At 33.7% G+C, this 19,082-nt stretch overlaps 1 protein-coding gene across 1 annotated transcript; it reads right to left on the bottom strand.

Moving 5' to 3' along the window:
• Positions 1 to 734: 734 nt before the first annotated feature.
• On the bottom strand, positions 735 to 12,574 carry LOC109604806 (protein Wnt-1). Its single transcript, XM_020021341.2, has 4 exons — positions 12,297 to 12,574; positions 9,002 to 9,264; positions 5,415 to 5,710; positions 735 to 1,836 (listed from the first exon to the last, which is right to left on the bottom strand). Exons 1-4 carry the CDS (start codon positions 12,407 to 12,409, stop codon positions 1,255 to 1,257), a joined length of 1,254 nt encoding a protein of 417 aa, XP_019876900.1. The 5' UTR covers positions 12,410 to 12,574; the 3' UTR covers positions 735 to 1,254.
• Positions 12,575 to 19,082: the final 6,508 nt, after the last annotated feature.

Genomic DNA, 19,082 nt, shown 5'->3' with positions numbered 1-19,082 from the left:
GTCGCGTAAAAAAATAAAAAATGGGATAATCCGCAACACACAAACATGGGTATGTCGGTTGCAAAAAGTAATCGTTCGGAATTCGGTATGGCGCCTCGTGAGATACAAAAGTATATGTCAATCCATCTTGGCCGGCTCAAAAACCGGCACCGACCGAAGCCAAAGACCAATAAATAACCGGCGACAAAAACCATATTAAACTTTAAATAATGTAAAGATCAGCCGTCACGAACGACTGCAAAAATCAAATTGTATTTTAATTAAAACCGCAAAAACCGAACCGTATTTGTTTCACTAATTCCTCGGGTTCCGTCCGTCCTTTTTTTCGTTTTCTTTTTGTTTTTCCCTCCGTTTTCGTTTTGGTCGTCGTCGTCGTCTTCGGCGCGGACGTTTGATTGACGGTCGCGGCAGAACCGGGTCGGCAGCGTCATTTCGGGCGGGCGGCGCCCATCAATCCCGATTATTTATTTATGGTAAACGGATGCGACTTCTTGACGGACGATTTACATGCGCAACCACCAGCTCCGAAACCCGACACATAAAATACCCTCTGCGTGCTTTTTAATGGCATCCATTTGAATTGATTTATTTTTAATTGACAGATAATAAATATATTTCCATCGACTTACCCACACAACAACCAACTTTTAACCTCTAACTGGATGAATAACGATCGGCTTACTTACCCCCGTCTTGTTAAAAAAAAAATATTAAAACAACCAAATGTTTCAGAATTGACTTTTTAATAATAACTTTACAATAAATCGCAATATAAATAATATACAAGTACGTTTATAATCATAAATAGGTTTGAAATACAAGTGTGTTATCTACACGTAATAAAACTAAGGGGGGAAGGGGGGCGTAATATTTACAGAAGGGTCAAATGTACAACAACTTAATGAACAAATAAATAGAACGTGAAAATAATAATAATAATAATAAATTAGGTACATATACACGATTTGAGATGCACTACCTGCTGATTTTTGCGTTTGATTTTTATGTACAGCGAATAAATTAGATTAATTAAATAAATGAGTTAAGTAACTAATATCGACACATAAATAACTATATACAATGACTCGAATTAATTAAATAATAGTGATAAAATCGAAAATCAGTCTTTGCATAAATTTCACAACGTCTCTATAATACTGATTAGTCTGTTTGAAAGTGGCGCCTCTTCGAGGGGACGACGAAAGCGCCACCTTCAAATGTTGATTAATTAATTTGAAAATACTAATGGGTGATTCACGCACACGTGTGTATGATTTTCTTGGTCCTGCAGACCTCGCACTTCACCTCACAGCACCAGTGGAACGTACAATTACATCTTTCGACCACCACGACCTCCTGCGGTATGGACCCTCTGCCGCAGCACATGATGGCACAACCATCGACACCCAGAGAGGTTTCGTTGCACTGTCGGCCGTAGGTGCCGGGGATTCCCAGCTTGGGGTTCTTCTCGCAGAAGCCCGGGGACATCTCGTAGTACACCAAGTCCTTGGGACCGGGGGGTTTGTGTTCAGGGTTCAGGGGTTTGAGCTGGAAGCCGTACTTGTGCTTGCGCCTGTTCTCCCGCTTGGCGTGTATGCTGTTGGTGAGGATGCTGTTCAGCTTGCTGTTCTTGGGCGGCCGGTTGGAGTGCGCCTTGTTGTTGTTGTGGTGGAGGCCGGCGTTCGATGAGGCGACGTGCGATGCGCCGTCGTATCTATCCTTCAATAGATCGCCGATCGCACGGAACGGTGGCAGACGCATCCAGCATGTTTTGACGGTGCACGAGCCGGACATGCCGTGACACTTGCATTCCTTCCTCATCTGGCTTTGGACGTGCTGCAACAGGAGAAAAAGAAACCGGATTAATAAACCGGACAAAATGTATGGTCGTTCGGTCGGACGGTCGGTTGGTCGGTCGGTCGGTGCGGCCGCGGCTCGGTTATTTATGCGCGATTAAAACGCTCTAATGATGACTGGTGTGAGAAAAAGGATCTGATTTATGCGGAAAGTGGTCGGGTTCATTGGGTGGTCGCGTTCGGTTTTATTAAAATGCATATTAACTTGTTACGGGCACGCCGGACAAACGGACAAACGGACAAACGGACCGCCCATCACTAATAATGTGACATTAGCTCGGGGCGATGCGATGCCATGTTTATTAACGTTTACTGCACATTTTGTTTCATCCATTTTAATTAGACGCTTTTTCCTAACGTTTGTTTCATTGCCGTTTAATTGGATTTGTTCCACCACTCAACCACTCCGACCACTTCTATTTCTATCAATTCATTCTCCTCCTTTATTATACAAGTTAGTTAGAGCACCTTTAATATTGAAGAACATCTTCTTTTATAAGTTTAACCCTTCCTCAAATTTAAATTATTTAAATTGTATTTTTTCCCATATTTCAGTAATTCATGATTTTCACATTTTAAAATGATTCTGAAAGACTGAAGGTTACAGAAATATAAGAGAAAAAATCAATTGATTTTAAAATAAGATTTTAGAAAGTGAAATTTTAATGATTCTTTATTAAACGTTTAATAATGAAGAAAATATTTTTTTATAAGTTTGACCTATTTTTCAAATTTAAATTTCTGTATTCACGATTTTCACATTCTAAAATGATACTGAAAGACTGAAGGTTACAGAAATATGAGAGAAAAACTCAATTGATTTTAAAATAAATAAGATTTTAGAAAGCGAAATTTTAATGATTCTTTATTAAACGTTTAATAACGAAGAAAATATTATTTTATAAATTTGACCTGTTCCTCAATTTTAAATTATATAAATTGTATTTTTTTGCCATTTTTCTATATTCATGATTTTCACATTTTAAAATGATACCGAAAGACTGAAGGATACAGAAATATGAGAGAAAAAATCAATTGATTTTAAAATAAATAAGATTTTAGAAAGCGAAATTTTAATGATTCTTTATTAAACGTTTAATAATGAAGAAAATATTATTTTATAAGTTTGACCTGTTCTTCAAATTTAAATTATATAAATTGTATTTTTTGCCAAATTTCTGTATTCATGATTTTCACATTTTAAAATGATACCGAAAGACTGAAGGATACAGAAATATGAGAGAAAAAATCAATTTATTTTAAAATAAATAAAATTTTAGAAAGTGAAATTTTAATGATTCTTTATTAAACGTCTAATAATGAAGAAAATCTTCTTTTATAAGTTTGACCAGTTTTTCAAATTTAAATTATATAAATTTTATTTTTTTCCCAAATTTCTGTATTCATGATTTTCACATTTTAAAATAATACTGAAATAAATAAGATTTTAGAAAGTGAAATTTTAAAGATTCTTTATTAAACATTTAATAATGAAGAAAATCTTCTTTTATAAGTTTGACCTATTCCTCAATTTTAAATTATGTAAATTGTATTTTTTTCTCATATTTCTGTATTCATGATTTTCACATTTTAAAATGATACTGAAAGACTGAAGGTTACAGAAATATGAGAGAGAAAAATCAATTGATTTTAAAAGAAATAAGATTTTAGAAAATGAAATTTTAAAGATTCTTTATTAAACATTTAATAATGAAGAAAATATTATTTTATAAGTTTGACCTGTTCTTCAAATTTAAATTACATAAATTGTATTTTTTTCCACATTTCTGTATTCATGATTTTCACATTTTAAAATGATACTGAAAGACTGAAGGTAACAGAAATATGGGAGAAAAAATCAATTGATTTTAAAATAAATAAGATTTAAGAAAGTGAAATTTTAATGATTCTTTATTAAACATTTAATAATGAAGAAAATATTCTTTTATAAGTTTGACCTGTTCCTTAAATTTAATTTATAAAAGCTGTATTTTTTCCCATATGATTGATCCAATCGAGTTTAAATTAGGTATATGTTATCCTGAAATATATATCTACAAATCAATGTAATGAAATTTTTCACATTTTAGAATGATACTGAGAAACTGACGGTTAGAGAAATATGAGAAAAAAAATCAATTGATTCTAAAATAAATAAGATTTTAGAAAGTGAAATTTTAATGATTTATTATTGTTTACTTCTTCTTTGCTTCATAAAAATCTGGCATCAAACATCAAAATTTGATTAGCAACACGAGCAAGTAAGTATATTAATTGAAGTCGTACATAAATCTGCGATGGGGCTCACAATCGCAGAACAGTTTAGAGACGGGCAGATTAGAGACGGTGCACTTAAGTTATCGGCAGTATGGAAGCACTCCGTGCAATCTGCGCCGGGGGAATTAATTATTCGAGATTAGAAGCGGTCGGAGTCATTAGCGCTATCCGGAGTCTCGAGTAAGTACGGAGCAACGTGTTCTACATCATCCCGAAAATGGGGGGTATCAATCTGACCGATTGACGGTTGTGTTTGTGGTGTTGCCAACACAGATTATTTTAATTGAGGAACCAACACTAATGGCATCTCGGTCGCTTTGCCGAACGAGATTTATTGCCGTAGTGCCGTCTAATCGATCGATCCATTTTTCTCCTTTACAACGCTTAAAATGTGTTGTCTAGAAATTAGATTTTTTTTGCTGAGGTGGATGAGAGATGACGGTTGGGGTCGTAAATCGCGTACGGGCGCACGTAAATCTCTCGTCGCCAAAGAGCGAATGAGCGAAAGAACGAAAGAACGAAAGAAGTGGCCTCCGCTAAGCGGGTAATTACCGTTAATTTACGATGATTCGGTATCACAACCGAGTGAAGCGAGAGACGTACGAGAACCGAGAGGAAAGCCGAGACGTAAATATTTTCACCAATATTAAAAACACTGTTACAAAGTTGTGTAGTCGTTTTTTTGGGGCGTTAATTCGAGTCGCAGAGTGAAGGATCGTTAATTGGGCCAAGATTTAAAAGGTTGTCTCGTTTTTCCCATGGTCCAGTTGGAGTTTATTGCAGTCGAAATATCAATTAAAGTAGGTACAATTTAATCCTCGACCGGTAGGTATGTCACGCAGCGCAACGCTTGATTTACTTCTTAAGATTCCACTGCGTTTTTATCATTCCGTACGCGAATAAAAATAAAAAGGAGGCTGGAGACATTGTTGCGCGTAGCGCTCCGCAAAACGGAACGTTTCCTAGATCCGCGGATCCAGTTTCGAATCCGCCACCAAAACGCAAACGGCTCGCACGGAATCCGATATGGCAGCCCATTTTGCTCTCTCGATCCGACAATTTCACTTGCAAAACACGTACGCCGATCCGGCCGATCCGACCGATCCGGCCGAGACGGGGAACAACGGACAAAAAAAAAAAACAAACCGGGTTCGTTTTCTGTGATTTCACGTACGGGGAACACATGTAATAGAATGTGTCCCGCAGGGACGCCGTACGTGACTCCGCGGGGTGCTATATTACATCCTAAACAATTAGACGTGACGCGAATGTGAAACTTACCCATCTCCCCGCCTCGTTGTTGTGCAGATTCATCTTCTCCCTCAGCGACTTGCCCCTTTCGCCGGTGTCCACGAACTCGCGGCTGATGGCGAAGCCGAAGCCGATGTTGTCGGAGCAGCCGCCCCATTCGAAGTCCCGCACGGCCCCCACGGCTTTGGTGCCCATCACCTGGGGCCGGCCCTTGTAGTGCGACTCGCAGTTGCACGTTTCGATGGTGCCCTCGCTGCAGGCCCGCGCTATAGCGTGCGTCACGGCCGCGCTGGTTATCGCGTAGATGAATGCCGTCTCCCTGCAACCTGCAAAACAATTACACCCTTAAGTTTCTACTTAAATGTTGAGTTCTGACAGTTTTAACATAAAAAAACTGTCTTTTCTTCTAGTTTTACAATCATTAAAGCCTTTTCTATGTAAATATGATGGTAACTGTGCCATTCATCCATTTATTCTGAATATATACACAGTCAAAGCACAAAAGAACACACTATATAACACTTTGTCAATGCAAAAACCTATATTTTAGTGCCCGTTAGACGGTGCAGTTTAGAATATCTTGAGTTACTAACCCAATATTTATCAAATTTATATAAAAATACTTTTAATATTATGGAAAGACACCATCTAAGCAACAAACAAAAGTTAAGTGGAATGGTGATGATCCACATCATCACAACGTGAAGTGGCTCGTCAAATAGACACATCTGTGAGTGTTAACAGCAGGTTGTGGAGACGTTACAATTAGTATAATGACGTAAAAGAAAGACATCCAGGTCACAGTAGGACAACTACACCGATACAAGACAGCCTTTTGCTTTTGCAAGCTCGGAGACACCCGGAAATAAGAGCTTTCGAGCAAAGACAAGAGCTTCTTAGGACCTACGATGTGATTGTGTCAGCTCAATCTATCAGAAATCGTGTTTCTGAACAACAACTAATTCAGAGATGACCTTTAAGGGTACCCAGATTACTCCATGGAAATTGTGCTGCTCATTTAACTTGAGCACTGTAACATAATCCTGATAATTGGAGCTGTATTCTCTTTTCTGATGAGTCAAGATTTTGCTACCACCCAGATTCTGGAAGGATACATATCTGGAGAGAACCTGGAAACTAAGCACGACTACAACATGCTCGTGAGGTGGTGAATGTTGAAGGAGGTTCATTGATGTTTTGGGGAGGAATTAATATTGGCGGAAGAACATACCTCTTTTTAATGGAAGGACACTTTGAATGCAATTCGATATTGCGACAACATAGTTTTACTCATTTACACTATTTAATTAATATGAACTCAAATTCCATTCGAAGAGAATAAAATAAGCGTTTTACCTTGGCCAGCAAACTTTCCAGACCTTAATCCAATAGAAAAAAGTATGGGATATCATTTAATTAGTAAAAACACTTATTTTTATTAACTGATTATATCTTCACATTAGATTTTTTGATATTATAGAAATAATTTAAACATATTTAGACACTTTGATTTTGATTATAATAAATTTTTAAACAAATTATGTATGATCTGTGATATAAAACAATAACTTGATATTTTTATTTTGTGCCAAACACTGACACTGATTTCCTGACGTAAATCAACACTGTACAAATCTACATTGTTAACAAATCCCTGACAATTAGTAGATTAATTATATTTGCAATTAGCGTGAGATGGTAGAGAAGGAGACGAGAGGAACGGGTTTTAACGATCCACTTCTGACAAATATCCTACCCCAATTTGATGAATGCACCACTCTTTCGGTCGGACACCGCATCGAAAGGCCCATACGTCACGTCGCCCTGCGGGACGCCGCATTCATGACATAATAACTCTATAACTCATAACTTTCAACGCGAGAAACAATAAACTCTCCGTCTCCGTCTCCGTCTCCGTCTTCGTGTGTCTTTGATCCCCAATTAGAGCGAATTGAAGTAATTAAAACGTATCACCGGAGGCCACACCGGACGAAAGACGTCGAATCAAAGATCGATTAGTCGGTAACGGCCGGACACGATATTCAAATTTGGTTAATGGTCGTCGAAGAGTGTGTCCGGACGCATCGGTTTCATCGATTTGTAAGAGCCGTTTAATTAAAATAATCGGCCCGGACGGCAGGTATTTTTTTTCGGGTAGTCGACGGGTTGTTGCGTTATCTGCCGCGACCATCGCCGACCGGCTATTTGTTATTCGGCTGATAAACCAGCCCTATTAGGACCCAATTGATATGTAATTTCGTAATTCGAAACCGACGATTTCGGCGCACCAATAAATCACCGGGTTCTCGCAGTTTTGTTCGGGGGCCACAAATCAGAAATGTTGGTGACAAAAACGGTAATGACACCCGTGCTACCGTTACAATGGTTGAGTTCTTGTGAAAAAGTGAGTGAGAGTTACACGGTAGTCAGGCGGATTGTCCGGATAATTGGGAATATTTACGACGGCCCAATAAAATTGGTCAGGATAATGACGAAATGATCGCGGCACGAATCGGTGAAAATGCAGACGTAATTCTTACCTGGACGTCCGGACGCCCGCTGCTCAGAATCGAAGCGTTTAATACGCGATTTTTCATCCCGTTTCGTCGAGTCCGCACCTCCGTGGGGCACCCCCCGTCGCGTTGTGTCGGGTTTCGACGTGGGGGAAGGTGGTGTCCCGTTCCTAATTGCCGGTTTCACGTCACCCGGCCCCAATCCTCGGCACGATTTCATTTTGCGGTCGACGGTTCTTTTTTGTATTTTTTTGGCGATTTGTGTGGGAACTATTTAAAAACAAACTAGTTTATTGACTCGTTGATATGTTTACGAGGCAATAAAGATTTTTATCACTGTATATTTGACATGAGCTTTTATGTATCTTTATAAATCCGTTTTAATTTATACCGATACGTAAAAAAATGAAGGCTTTTACGAGCGCGTTTCAATGTGTCCGGTTCTGATTAATTTTCAACCACTTTTGGCATTCGCATTCGCAATCCGACAAAGGAGAACAAACATCTGGACAGTGCTCGGTGCTCTTGTCCCTTTGTGCCGGAACAAAAAACACGCTGAACCCTTTGACGACGCAAAAACTCCATTCACCGGACAAAAACAGTCTCGTCCACGATTATTAAACGTGAGCAATCGATTCGTCGATCCGGGCAATCCGGCCGGGCTCCCCGGGGATAAATTACTACCTAGTGCGCTACCCTTTTTCCGGTTCCCGATGCGCCCCCATTCACCGGACATCTGCGTACGGCTTGCGGGCGGGACCCCCCATTCAAAAGCGACGTCTTTGTTTCGGGATGCGATCGACCAATTTGCGACCGAATGATAGATAAAACGCCGTGACGAATCGAGTGTCGATTATTGCGGCAATAAAAGTCCCAGCGTTTCTTGTGTGTGACAAATTTTCATCGGCTACCGTAAATCGACAAATTGAATGGGCCGATGGGTCGTAAATCCATGATGATGGATCGTACCAGGTACACGACTTATTTTACTCTCGGGGGTGATTTCTGCACCGTAACGAAACACCCGAAAGTTTTTCACATTCGGAACCGTAACTAATGTTACTCGAATTGACAGTTAACGTGTCTATTATTACGGGGACTTACCTCGATCGACGATCTTGCCGAACAGATTCTTCCCCCTGAGGAAGTTCCTGGTGGTGCAGTTCCAGCGCTGGTTCCTGAACTGGTACTGGCACTCCTGTATGGCTTGGTTGGCGCCCTTGGCGATGGCGTCGATGAGGCCCGGGTTGTCGCGGGCCAGCCGCCGCTGCTTCTTCCTGAGGGTGGCGTGCACCGACGAGTCCATGTACAGCATGCCCGGCGACAGCGGCGACAGGTTGTTGGGCTCCCCCGCTTTCGCTACGCCCCTGCAAAACGATTAGTTTCATTGATTTGCGACGTGCGACGTAATAAATGCGATGATGGATGCGTTCCGCAGTTATGGAATGCGGTTGCCGGTGTTCGGGTCGCTTTTTCTGCCGGTCAAAGTGCCGTATTGATTTTCGATGATTTCTTATTTGGACAGACTCGGCACGTCGTTAAAGGACCGCTTTTTTTGTCGCCGTCCGACGCATGCTTCGACACAATCACACACAAAACGTTTACATGATTTTACGCTGACATATTTTCGAGTAAGTTGTGACGAGGTCGGTCGTCCCGTTAAAGGTTTTTGTGTGCTCAAAAATTAATTAGACGCTCTCGGAGAAGTAATTTAGCCGGTGGTACACGCTTTCTAAAACTTAATTACGGCCATAACGATACATTAATAAATAAAACATCCGTCAGGAAATTAACCGAACCACCTTAATTACCCCGAGATTGTTTCGGGTGACATACCGATCTCGCACCGTGAGAAACGTGCGTTTTTCGCGCTATTTAGATTTAGATAGAAACCGATGGTACCGAAAACGGTGTGCCGTCACGTAAATACGCGGACCGCTTCCATTTCTGGTGCCTTGCGCCGGCGACCGAACATTCCGGACACGTAGCCCGCCGACGAAAATCATGTTCAATCACACCGGATCTTTTTCAAGTTATTTTATTGTTTTTTTTTTTTTTTTTTTTTGGTAGGCGAGGAGAAAACGCTGCGGATCGGTTGGTTTTGTCGTCGGAAACGTCGACACTTGGACCACAATGCCGGTGACTCGGACACAAACACAAGCACTATGATTAAAATGTCAACGGTTCGGACACAGGTCAATATTTTCACTTTTTTCCCCTTTCACCAAACAATGAACGTCAATCATTTGTTCATTAATCCTGTTAAACGTTTACGGTGACAACCTTGTTCACTCCCACGATCTAATCATCAGTTAACTGGTTACCATTTGTCAAAAAGCACTTTTGAAATGTCACAAACTCTTAAACATTGACTAAATTACTACTTTATAAGTATTAATTTTACATCAAAGAAGTTAATTGAAAATAAAAAATGGTATTAATTTGAAATTTGACTTAAACTATTTTTCTTATTTATTTTGAACAAATTATTATTAAAATCATTGTTATATCAGTCGAAAAATTTTCTAATATTCAATTTAATTATACTAATTGTTCAATTTAAGTATACTTAAGTATTAATTTCCCATCAAAATTAATAATTTTATATACAGGGTGATTCACTTAACTTATTCATTAGAAATTAACTGAACACAAAAAATAGTATTAATTTGAAATTTGACTTAAACTAATTGTTCAATTTAAGTATACTTAAGTATTAATTTCCCATCAAAATCAATAATTTTGTATACAGGATGATTCACTTAACTTATTTATTAGAAGTTAACTGAAAACAAAAAATGATATTAATTTGAAATTTGACTCAAACTATTTTTCTAATTTATTTTGAACTAATTATTATTAAAATCTCTATTTTATTTAATTATATTGAAATATACAGGACGTTCCATTGAAAATAACAAATTTATTAATGTTTTAAGATTGTCAAAATTAAACGTAAATAACGAACATCCTGTATAATATTTGAAAGTACTAATAACGGTCCCGTATAGAATGGTCCTTGGTTAACGTGTATATCAAAAATTAATTTTCAATCTTCAAAATTGGTGACTTTACAGACATTTTAAATTAGATCAATCTGTCAAAATTTTTAGAAAAAATTTAATAATTAAAAAACGATTGATTTTAGGTGTAAGATATGGTATATCCCTTTTATTTGCAATTACATGTAGAATTTAAAAATTCATAAATATACAGGGTGTTTTACTGAAAATAATCTGTACAACCGAAAATGAAATTTTGTTTAAAATAAATTAGAAAAGTAGTTAAAATCAATACCTTTTTGTATTCTCCATAAACTTATAATGAATAAATCAGATAAATTAGTTGTTAAAATAATTGTTCAAATGTTACAAAATTGTTAATTGTTAGAAACTAGTAAAAAATGGTGGAATAATATCAAAATTTACATATTTTAATAAAATAAAGTATATAATTTAATTAAACTACTCATTAAATAATAAATTTAATGACAGAATTAAAATTTCTAAATAATTACTGTTAAAATTATGGAAAAAGCTTTTTAAAGTTTCACAAAATTCTTTAATAATAACTAATAATGTTGTAAAACATAAAACATTATTATTACATACTCTTAAAATACTAATTAAAATTTACATATTTCAATAAAATTTAATAAGACACTTAATTAAAATATTTTTTCAAATAATAATTTAGTATTAGTTCATATTTACACACAACAGTCATAATTTATTGAATGTTTCAACATTTTAAAATTTTTATTGAATGATAATTATTATCAAAAGCTAATAAAATATTAATTGCACTTACACATTTACATATTATTGTAAAATTAACTGCATAATCAAATAAAATCTCTGAACTTTGAACAATCTTTGATGTAACATTTATTTCACAATCACTAATAAAATAATAATTGGTCAAAATTTAAGAAAACAAAACAAGAAATCCATAAATTTTATCATCGACCAAAAACAATATTACAAACATTAATGCAACATTATAAATAGTTAATTTATTCAAAATCTCATTGCTTTTTCATCGACACTCAACATTGAAGTCCGAATTAAAATTTAAACCGTTTTTACAAGCACTAAAACCGACAATAAATCAACCCGGCCCGATTTTACGATCTTGTCTCATTGCGCGTCGATTTACACGTCAAACTGGACGATAAAATGCTAATTTTTACAACGTAACTATTCCGTAAACATCCTAAATTTGAATTGTTGTACAACTTCCGACTCATTCACAGGTTCGGACCGGTTTCGAACCCTTTTTTCAACGGTATTAACCGGGAGACTTCAACAGTCAATTAGACGACGAACCTTTGCAATTGTTTTCTCGGGGGTCGAATCGGATTTTCGCCGCGAGTTGTTAATCAGATTCCATTACTTACCACCACATGGATCCTTTCCCTCTGTTTTTGGCCCTGGTGGTGATGTCGTCGCAGAGGACACCGCCGCCGAAGGCGGCCAGGATGAACATCACGAACGTCACTGTCACTTCCATACTGGCCCGCGTGTCGAAACGCAAAAAAATAAAATCAAATCATAAACCAACAACGGGTCAACGGGTGCGTGTGCGTGCGACGAAACAGTATCAAGTTCAGAGTGCACTGTCACTGTACATATGCAGGATTGTCACTGACGCGTAGGCAAGTACCTCTACCGACGGCAGGACGGACGCACACACACGTCTTTCGCACCAAAACGCAAAAAATAAACAATATCACCTGGAGTCGTGGACCAAGTATTTACTTTGGCACCGTGCCCGGGGTAGGGATGGGGGTTGCACCATCATCCACTCGAGCGCGGCCGAGCACGACGTTCGGGTACGAGGTGGAGTCTACCGTCGTCGACCACCCACGGCACACCGTGCCGCTCTGGACCGATGCACGTGTGGTCTCGCCACGTGGACGCACGCCCACCGCTCGGCCGCGACCAATGGACGGCGGTCGGGGGCGACACGCCTCGCCCCGCTAACATTTTCTGCCCATCGCCATTGACAATTGGCGTTTTTTCCTTTTTTTTTTTTTCGTCCTTTTTTGTTTTCGTTTCGGTCGACCGAGACCGGGTCGCGTTCCGCATCCACCTCCGATTCCGATTTCGGTTCGGTTTCCCCATTCATGCGACAAGGATGATCCGTGATACGATTCGGTGTCGGTCCGATCGGGGTCAGGAAGTGTGGATCGATGCTGCGCAGATAACAGATCAATGGAATTATCCTTGCGACAACAATGGATCGTTTCATGGAATTAAACTGTTGCACTGTTGCACCATTGTTGAGAGATACGTTTTTACGGATGAATGTGAGATTTTTCGATGAGCTACTTAAATATTTTAAGCCAAAATTACCGTAATTTACTTAAAAAGGCTGTTTCAATGCAAGTATTTAAGGATTTAAATAAGGCTTTTAAGACGGATTCTTTGGCCTTAATCGTATTTTGCAGTCCTTTTGTTAAAAAAACAAAAGTATGACTATTTTAAATGAATTTATTGAACAAAGTTGTGCAAAAATCATTTAAACATACTTAAATGCTAAATAAATTTATTAAATAATTTAAGAAGTTAACAAATTTACAGAAATTTCTTTAAAAACTTCTTTATTTCTATGTAAAGTTTCAAAAGTATATTAATATTTTCAAAACATATTTTAATGTCAAAGTTTGAAACTTAAATTGATTAATTTTATACCAAAATTAATGATCGGATAACAACTTGTCTTTATCAATTTTCTAGTAACCTTTTAGTAATTTTTGATATTACCAACACAAACAAAATTTAGTTAGAGACATACATGTTGCATACATTAAATAATTTAACCTATAAATATGCATATTTACCACACTGGCCACAAATTGGTAGGTTTAGATTGTTGCCAGTAAATTGAAAATTTACAATAAATTAGTAAATGTTAAATAGCTATAATAGTTAAAAAAAAAACAATAATCTAAAATTTATTTATTCGAAATTTTACTAAACTAAAAGATTATATTAATAATAATAATAATAATAATAATATATAAAAATATATTACATAAAACATCAAAATATTTTATAAAATATAAAAACAATTTGCAGTAAATAAAATTTTAAAACAAAAAGAGGGACAATCAAATAAAAATATTTCATATTATTTTTTAAATTAAATAATATATTAATGAAATTAAAAAATGAAGCAAATATTTAAAAATTATTAAAAATTAAAAAAATTAAAATAGTACGTAACATAAAAATAAATAATATTAACATTACTAATGATAATATACTATATAAAAATATATTATATAAAATATCCAATTATTTTATAAAATATATCAATTTACAGTAAATAAAATTTTTAAACAAAAATTTTAATAATAGAGAATTTTAATTCTAGTAAAAATATTTTATATTATTATTTTAAATTAAATAATATTTAAAATTAAAAAAAAAAAGATGTATAGAACAGTTAAATTTAATTGTTAAAAAATAGAAATATTTAACATAGTAAATAATATAAAAGTAAATAAAAGTTTTATAATATATATTATATATTTTATAAAATACGTAAACAATTTGCAGTAAATAAAATTTTAAAACAAAAGTTTAAAAAAATAGAAATAATTTTAATTCAAATAAAAATATTTTATATTATTTTTTAAATTAAATAATATATTAATAAAATTTTAAAAATTAATAAAATATTTAAAATAGTACATAACATAAAAATAAAAATAGCATTATTTATAATAATATACTACATAAAAATATATTATAAAAAACATTTAATTTTTTTAAAAAATATATAAACAATTTACAGTAAATAAAATTTTAAAACAAAAGTTTTAATAATAAAGACAATTTTAATTCAAATAAATATATTTTATATTATTTTTTTTTATTAAATAATGTATTAATGGACTTTTAAGAAATAAATCGAATTTTTTAAATTAATTGTTAAAAAATAAAAATATTTAAAATTAAACACAACAAATAAAAATAAAATTAGCATTATTGACAATAATATACTGTATAAAAAATATATTATAAGAAACATCCAAATATTTTATAAAATATATAAACAATTTACAGTAAATCAAATTTTTAAACAATAATTTTAATAATAGAGACAATTTTAATTCAAGTAAAAATATTTTATATTATTCTTTTTTATTTAATAATATCTAAAATTTTAAAAAATGAATAAAACATTTAAATTTAATTGTTAAAAAATAGAAATATTTAACATAGTACACAATATAAAAGAAAATAAAAGTTTTAATAATATAGACAATTTTAATTCAAATAAAAATATGTTATTTCAATTATGTTTTTAAATTAAATAATATCTTAATAAAATTTTAAAAAATGAATCGAATTTTTAATTTTAATTGTTAAAAAATAAAAGTATTTAACATAGTACATAAAAATAAATAATAGTTTTATATTAATAACTATATACTATATAAAAATATATTATATAAAACATCCAAATATTTTATAAAATACATAAACAACTTACAATAAATAAAATTTTAACGAAAATAGAAACAATTTGACATAAAAGTAAATAAAAGTTAAAAATATTAAAACAATTTTTTTATTTTTTAATTAAATAATATATTAATGAAATTTTTAAAAATGAATCAAATATTTAAATTTGACTGTTAAAAAATAAAAATATTTAAAATAGCAAATAATATAAAAATAAATAAATAAAATTTATTATTAATAATAATATACTATAGAAAAAATATATTACATAAAATATTCAAAGAATATTAAAAAATATATAAACAATTTAAAATTTTAAAACAAAATTTTTAATAATGTACAGAATGAATGTAAATGCTATAACAGATGGCTAAAAACAGATATTAATGAGAGAACAATTTTTAATTCTAATTTTTTCTACATGTTTACTTCTTATATTATAAGGTTATCAAATTGGATTTATTTTATTTTTTTATATTGATAATATACAAATAAAAAATATTAATAATAAATTATATAAATTTGAAATAAAAAATAAAACGTTGTAATTAAAGAAATTTTTGATACGCATATTCAATAAAAAAAAATAAATGAAATAATATACACAGGGTGATTCATCAAATTTATTTATTACAAATTTATGAAAAACGACAAAAGGTACTGATTTGATTTGGAATGTGGCACAGTGTAGATGTTGGTGGCATGAGAAAAGTTGAGTGCGGCGATTTCGGACGCGAGTCGATTCTTTTGCGAAAATGCACCTAATCATCCCGGCCGATCGCCTAATTGATTCGAGAGAGATCCGTACGGTCACTTAAGCCGTTCGTTATCTCGGCAAGCGATCGATGCTAACTCCTATTTATCTTGTCTATTAGTTACGTGTTTTAATACCGTAATAACAATATTCTTTGTTGTTCGAGTGGACTATCTGATTTTACGATATCGTTCCGTTCGACTTTCTGCTGGGAACACTCCCGACTCCACGGCCAATAATTGATCCGTGGGACTTTTTACACTTTTGATTGTCATGCTAATTAATTGTTTTATTTACACAATATCCACATTCCGAACGTCCAATTATTAGTTTAAACAATTAGGAACGTTTTTCGTCTTTGTGAGGTGCGATATTTTCGGAATGTTTAACACGTTCGCGGTGCACAAACAAATGTTTAAACGTTTTGTTTTCACAAACATCGTGGCGCGATGCCAAAATTTTCTAGGGCCCTTTTTGGAAGTGCCGACACAAATTTTCGACCTATCCAAAATGACAAGTTAATTTTTGTTTTAAGTGGAATTTGAAGACTAAACTAATTATACACTGTCAAAGTGTCACTAAAATCGAATTATATTAAATTTTTACAATTTAGTATAACTTGTGTTATTGACCAAATAAATATTCATCAAACTTTTATAAAAATTCGTTTATTATTATGGAATGGCATCATCTAAGTGGCAAACAAAAATTAAGAGCAATTGGGATGATAGAGGGTGGATCATCACAACGTGAAGTGGCTCGTCAAATGGATTGTGGAGACGTTACAATGATGTAAAACAAAAACATCCTGGCTACAGGACAACTACCCTGGAAACACCCGGAAATAACAGCTCCCAAGCTAAAACAAGAGCTTCTTAAGACCCACATTGTGATTGTGTGTGCTCAAACCACTAGGGCAAGGTCTATTTCAGAGAGGACCTTTAAGGCTACCCAGATTGCTCCATGGAAATTGCGCTGCTCATTTAACTTGGGTACAATAACATAATCCTAATAATTGGAGCTGTATTCTCTTTTCTGATGAGTCAAGATTTTGCTACCACCCAGGTTCTGGAAGGATATGTATCAGGAAAGAACCTGGCAACCAAACACGGCTTCAACATGCTCGTGAGGTGGTGAATTTTGGAGGAGGTTAAAGTTTTGTGGAGGAATTAATATTGGCGGAAGAACTCAGCTCTTTTTAATGGAAACCACTTTGAATGCAATTCGATATCGCTACAACATAGGTTTACTCATTTACTCTATTTAATAAATATGAACTCAAATTTCATTTTCTAGGCTAGGCTACATACTGCGAGAATCCTTCGAATAGTTTCCGAAGAGAATAAAATAGGCGTTTTACCTTGCCCAGCAAATGGACTACACTTTAATCCGATAGAAAAAGTATAGGGTGCTATAAAAAAAGAAAAATCGCCAAAATCATTATGAAGAAGAAATGTGGTGAAATCTGGACCAAAACCAACTCGATAAGCTAATATTGATGTCAAATGTAGGGTGGTCGTAAACAATCAAGGAACTCCGCCCGGATGTTAGTTTTTTATAAAATTATTATAAATAAAATATTTGGATATTTCGTGGGTGTTATTATTTTCAAGGGGTTGTTACATCATGTTACAATATATTTTTTTATTTTATTAGTAAAAAATACTTGTTTTTATTAATTCATTATATTTTTACATTCATTTTTTCCTTTCATTGTAATAAATTAAAAGTATTTAGGTGTTCCCTAGACATTTTGACGTTTTATTTAAAAAATTTAAACGAAGTTTTAGTAACTGTAAATATAAATTAAAATTGTATTAAGAATAAATATTTGAAATTTTATTTTTTATGTCCAACTAATGATAATATTATAATTAAAAAAAAATAATTAGAATAGAAATAAACAAATATAAAAAATCTATTCGACAACTTGTTGACTTTAAATATATTGATTTTTTTCTAATATAAAAATTGAAATATTCAAATATTACTTTCAATTTTTTGGTGGTGGGTGATTCACCTAATTTCTAGTAATTTTAATTTTAAAAAGAATTTTTATTGACTAAACGAGTAAGATAGGTATCTGGAGGATACTCAAAAGTAAAAGAAGAATTTTCATTCTAAAACACATCATTGTATGTCGGAGAATTCCTAACCCAGAAACAGAGGAGCATACTTATATGATATTAAATCATCAGTTTTACAGGAGGTATAACAAACGTTTTGTGTAGTTTTGTCCTTGTAGAACATCTAAAATTAGCTGAACCGCCAGTTTTACGCAAATTAAATGTAAATTCATCATTAAAACCCACCCAGTTCTGTAAAATTGAGCTTTCATATTCTTAGTAAAATGTAAGGTTTTCTTTACAGGTCTCTGGCCAAACAAACCTTCATCCACTAACCTTCTTCTCGCAGTCCTTGAACTAATTTCAGCAAGTTCTATTTCCTCCAGGTGGCTTTAAATTGTGTTAATGTTAAGAATGGATTGTTTTTTCACATTCTAATTATTCATTTATGGACTTTCTTTTAAAATTTCTGAACTTGCTGAATATTTTTGGTAGCTATCACTTCCTTTGTTTCTCTAAATTGTTTATTAATACAGAAAACGATTTATTTAGCTAAAAACACTAAACAATCTCAACTTGGTTTTCTTGACCTTGGTAAATAAGAATTATAATTTTTCTTACCATATATAATATAATTCTAGTGCAACCCACTACTAATTAATTATTTATTATTAAATTTCCATAATTGCTCCGACATTTTTGTATATATTTCGATATCCAGTTGTCTGGTTTGGCCAAACAAACAATCAAATTAAAGCTATTTGAATTTTCTACGATTTTCATCTATATAGTTTTAAGATTGATCCAATAGTTCAGATGACAGTGATTTTAATAACTTGATAAAGTCGGTTTTTTTAGCCACAACTTTATCAAGTTATTAAATTCAC

Source organism: Aethina tumida, chromosome 4 (genome assembly GCF_024364675.1).
Source record: "Aethina tumida isolate Nest 87 chromosome 4, icAetTumi1.1, whole genome shotgun sequence".
Lineage (NCBI taxonomy): Eukaryota > Metazoa > Arthropoda > Insecta > Coleoptera > Nitidulidae > Aethina > Aethina tumida.
The sequence above is the reverse complement of the archived record's forward strand: the minus strand, read 5'-3'. Positions and strand labels throughout refer to the sequence as shown.

Coding starts and splice junctions, on each gene's coding strand:
- LOC109604806 (XM_020021341.2), bottom strand. CDS start 12,409: ATGGAAGTGACAGTGACGTTCGTGATGTTCATCCTGGCCGCCTTCGGC. Junction 9,265..12,296: donor GGGAAAGGATCCATGTGGTG/GTAAGTAATGGA, acceptor ATCGTTTTGCAG/GGGCGTAGCGAAAGCGGGGG. Junction 5,711..9,001: donor CGGCAAGATCGTCGATCGAG/GTAAGTCCCCGT, acceptor ATTGTTTTGCAG/GTTGCAGGGAGACGGCATTC.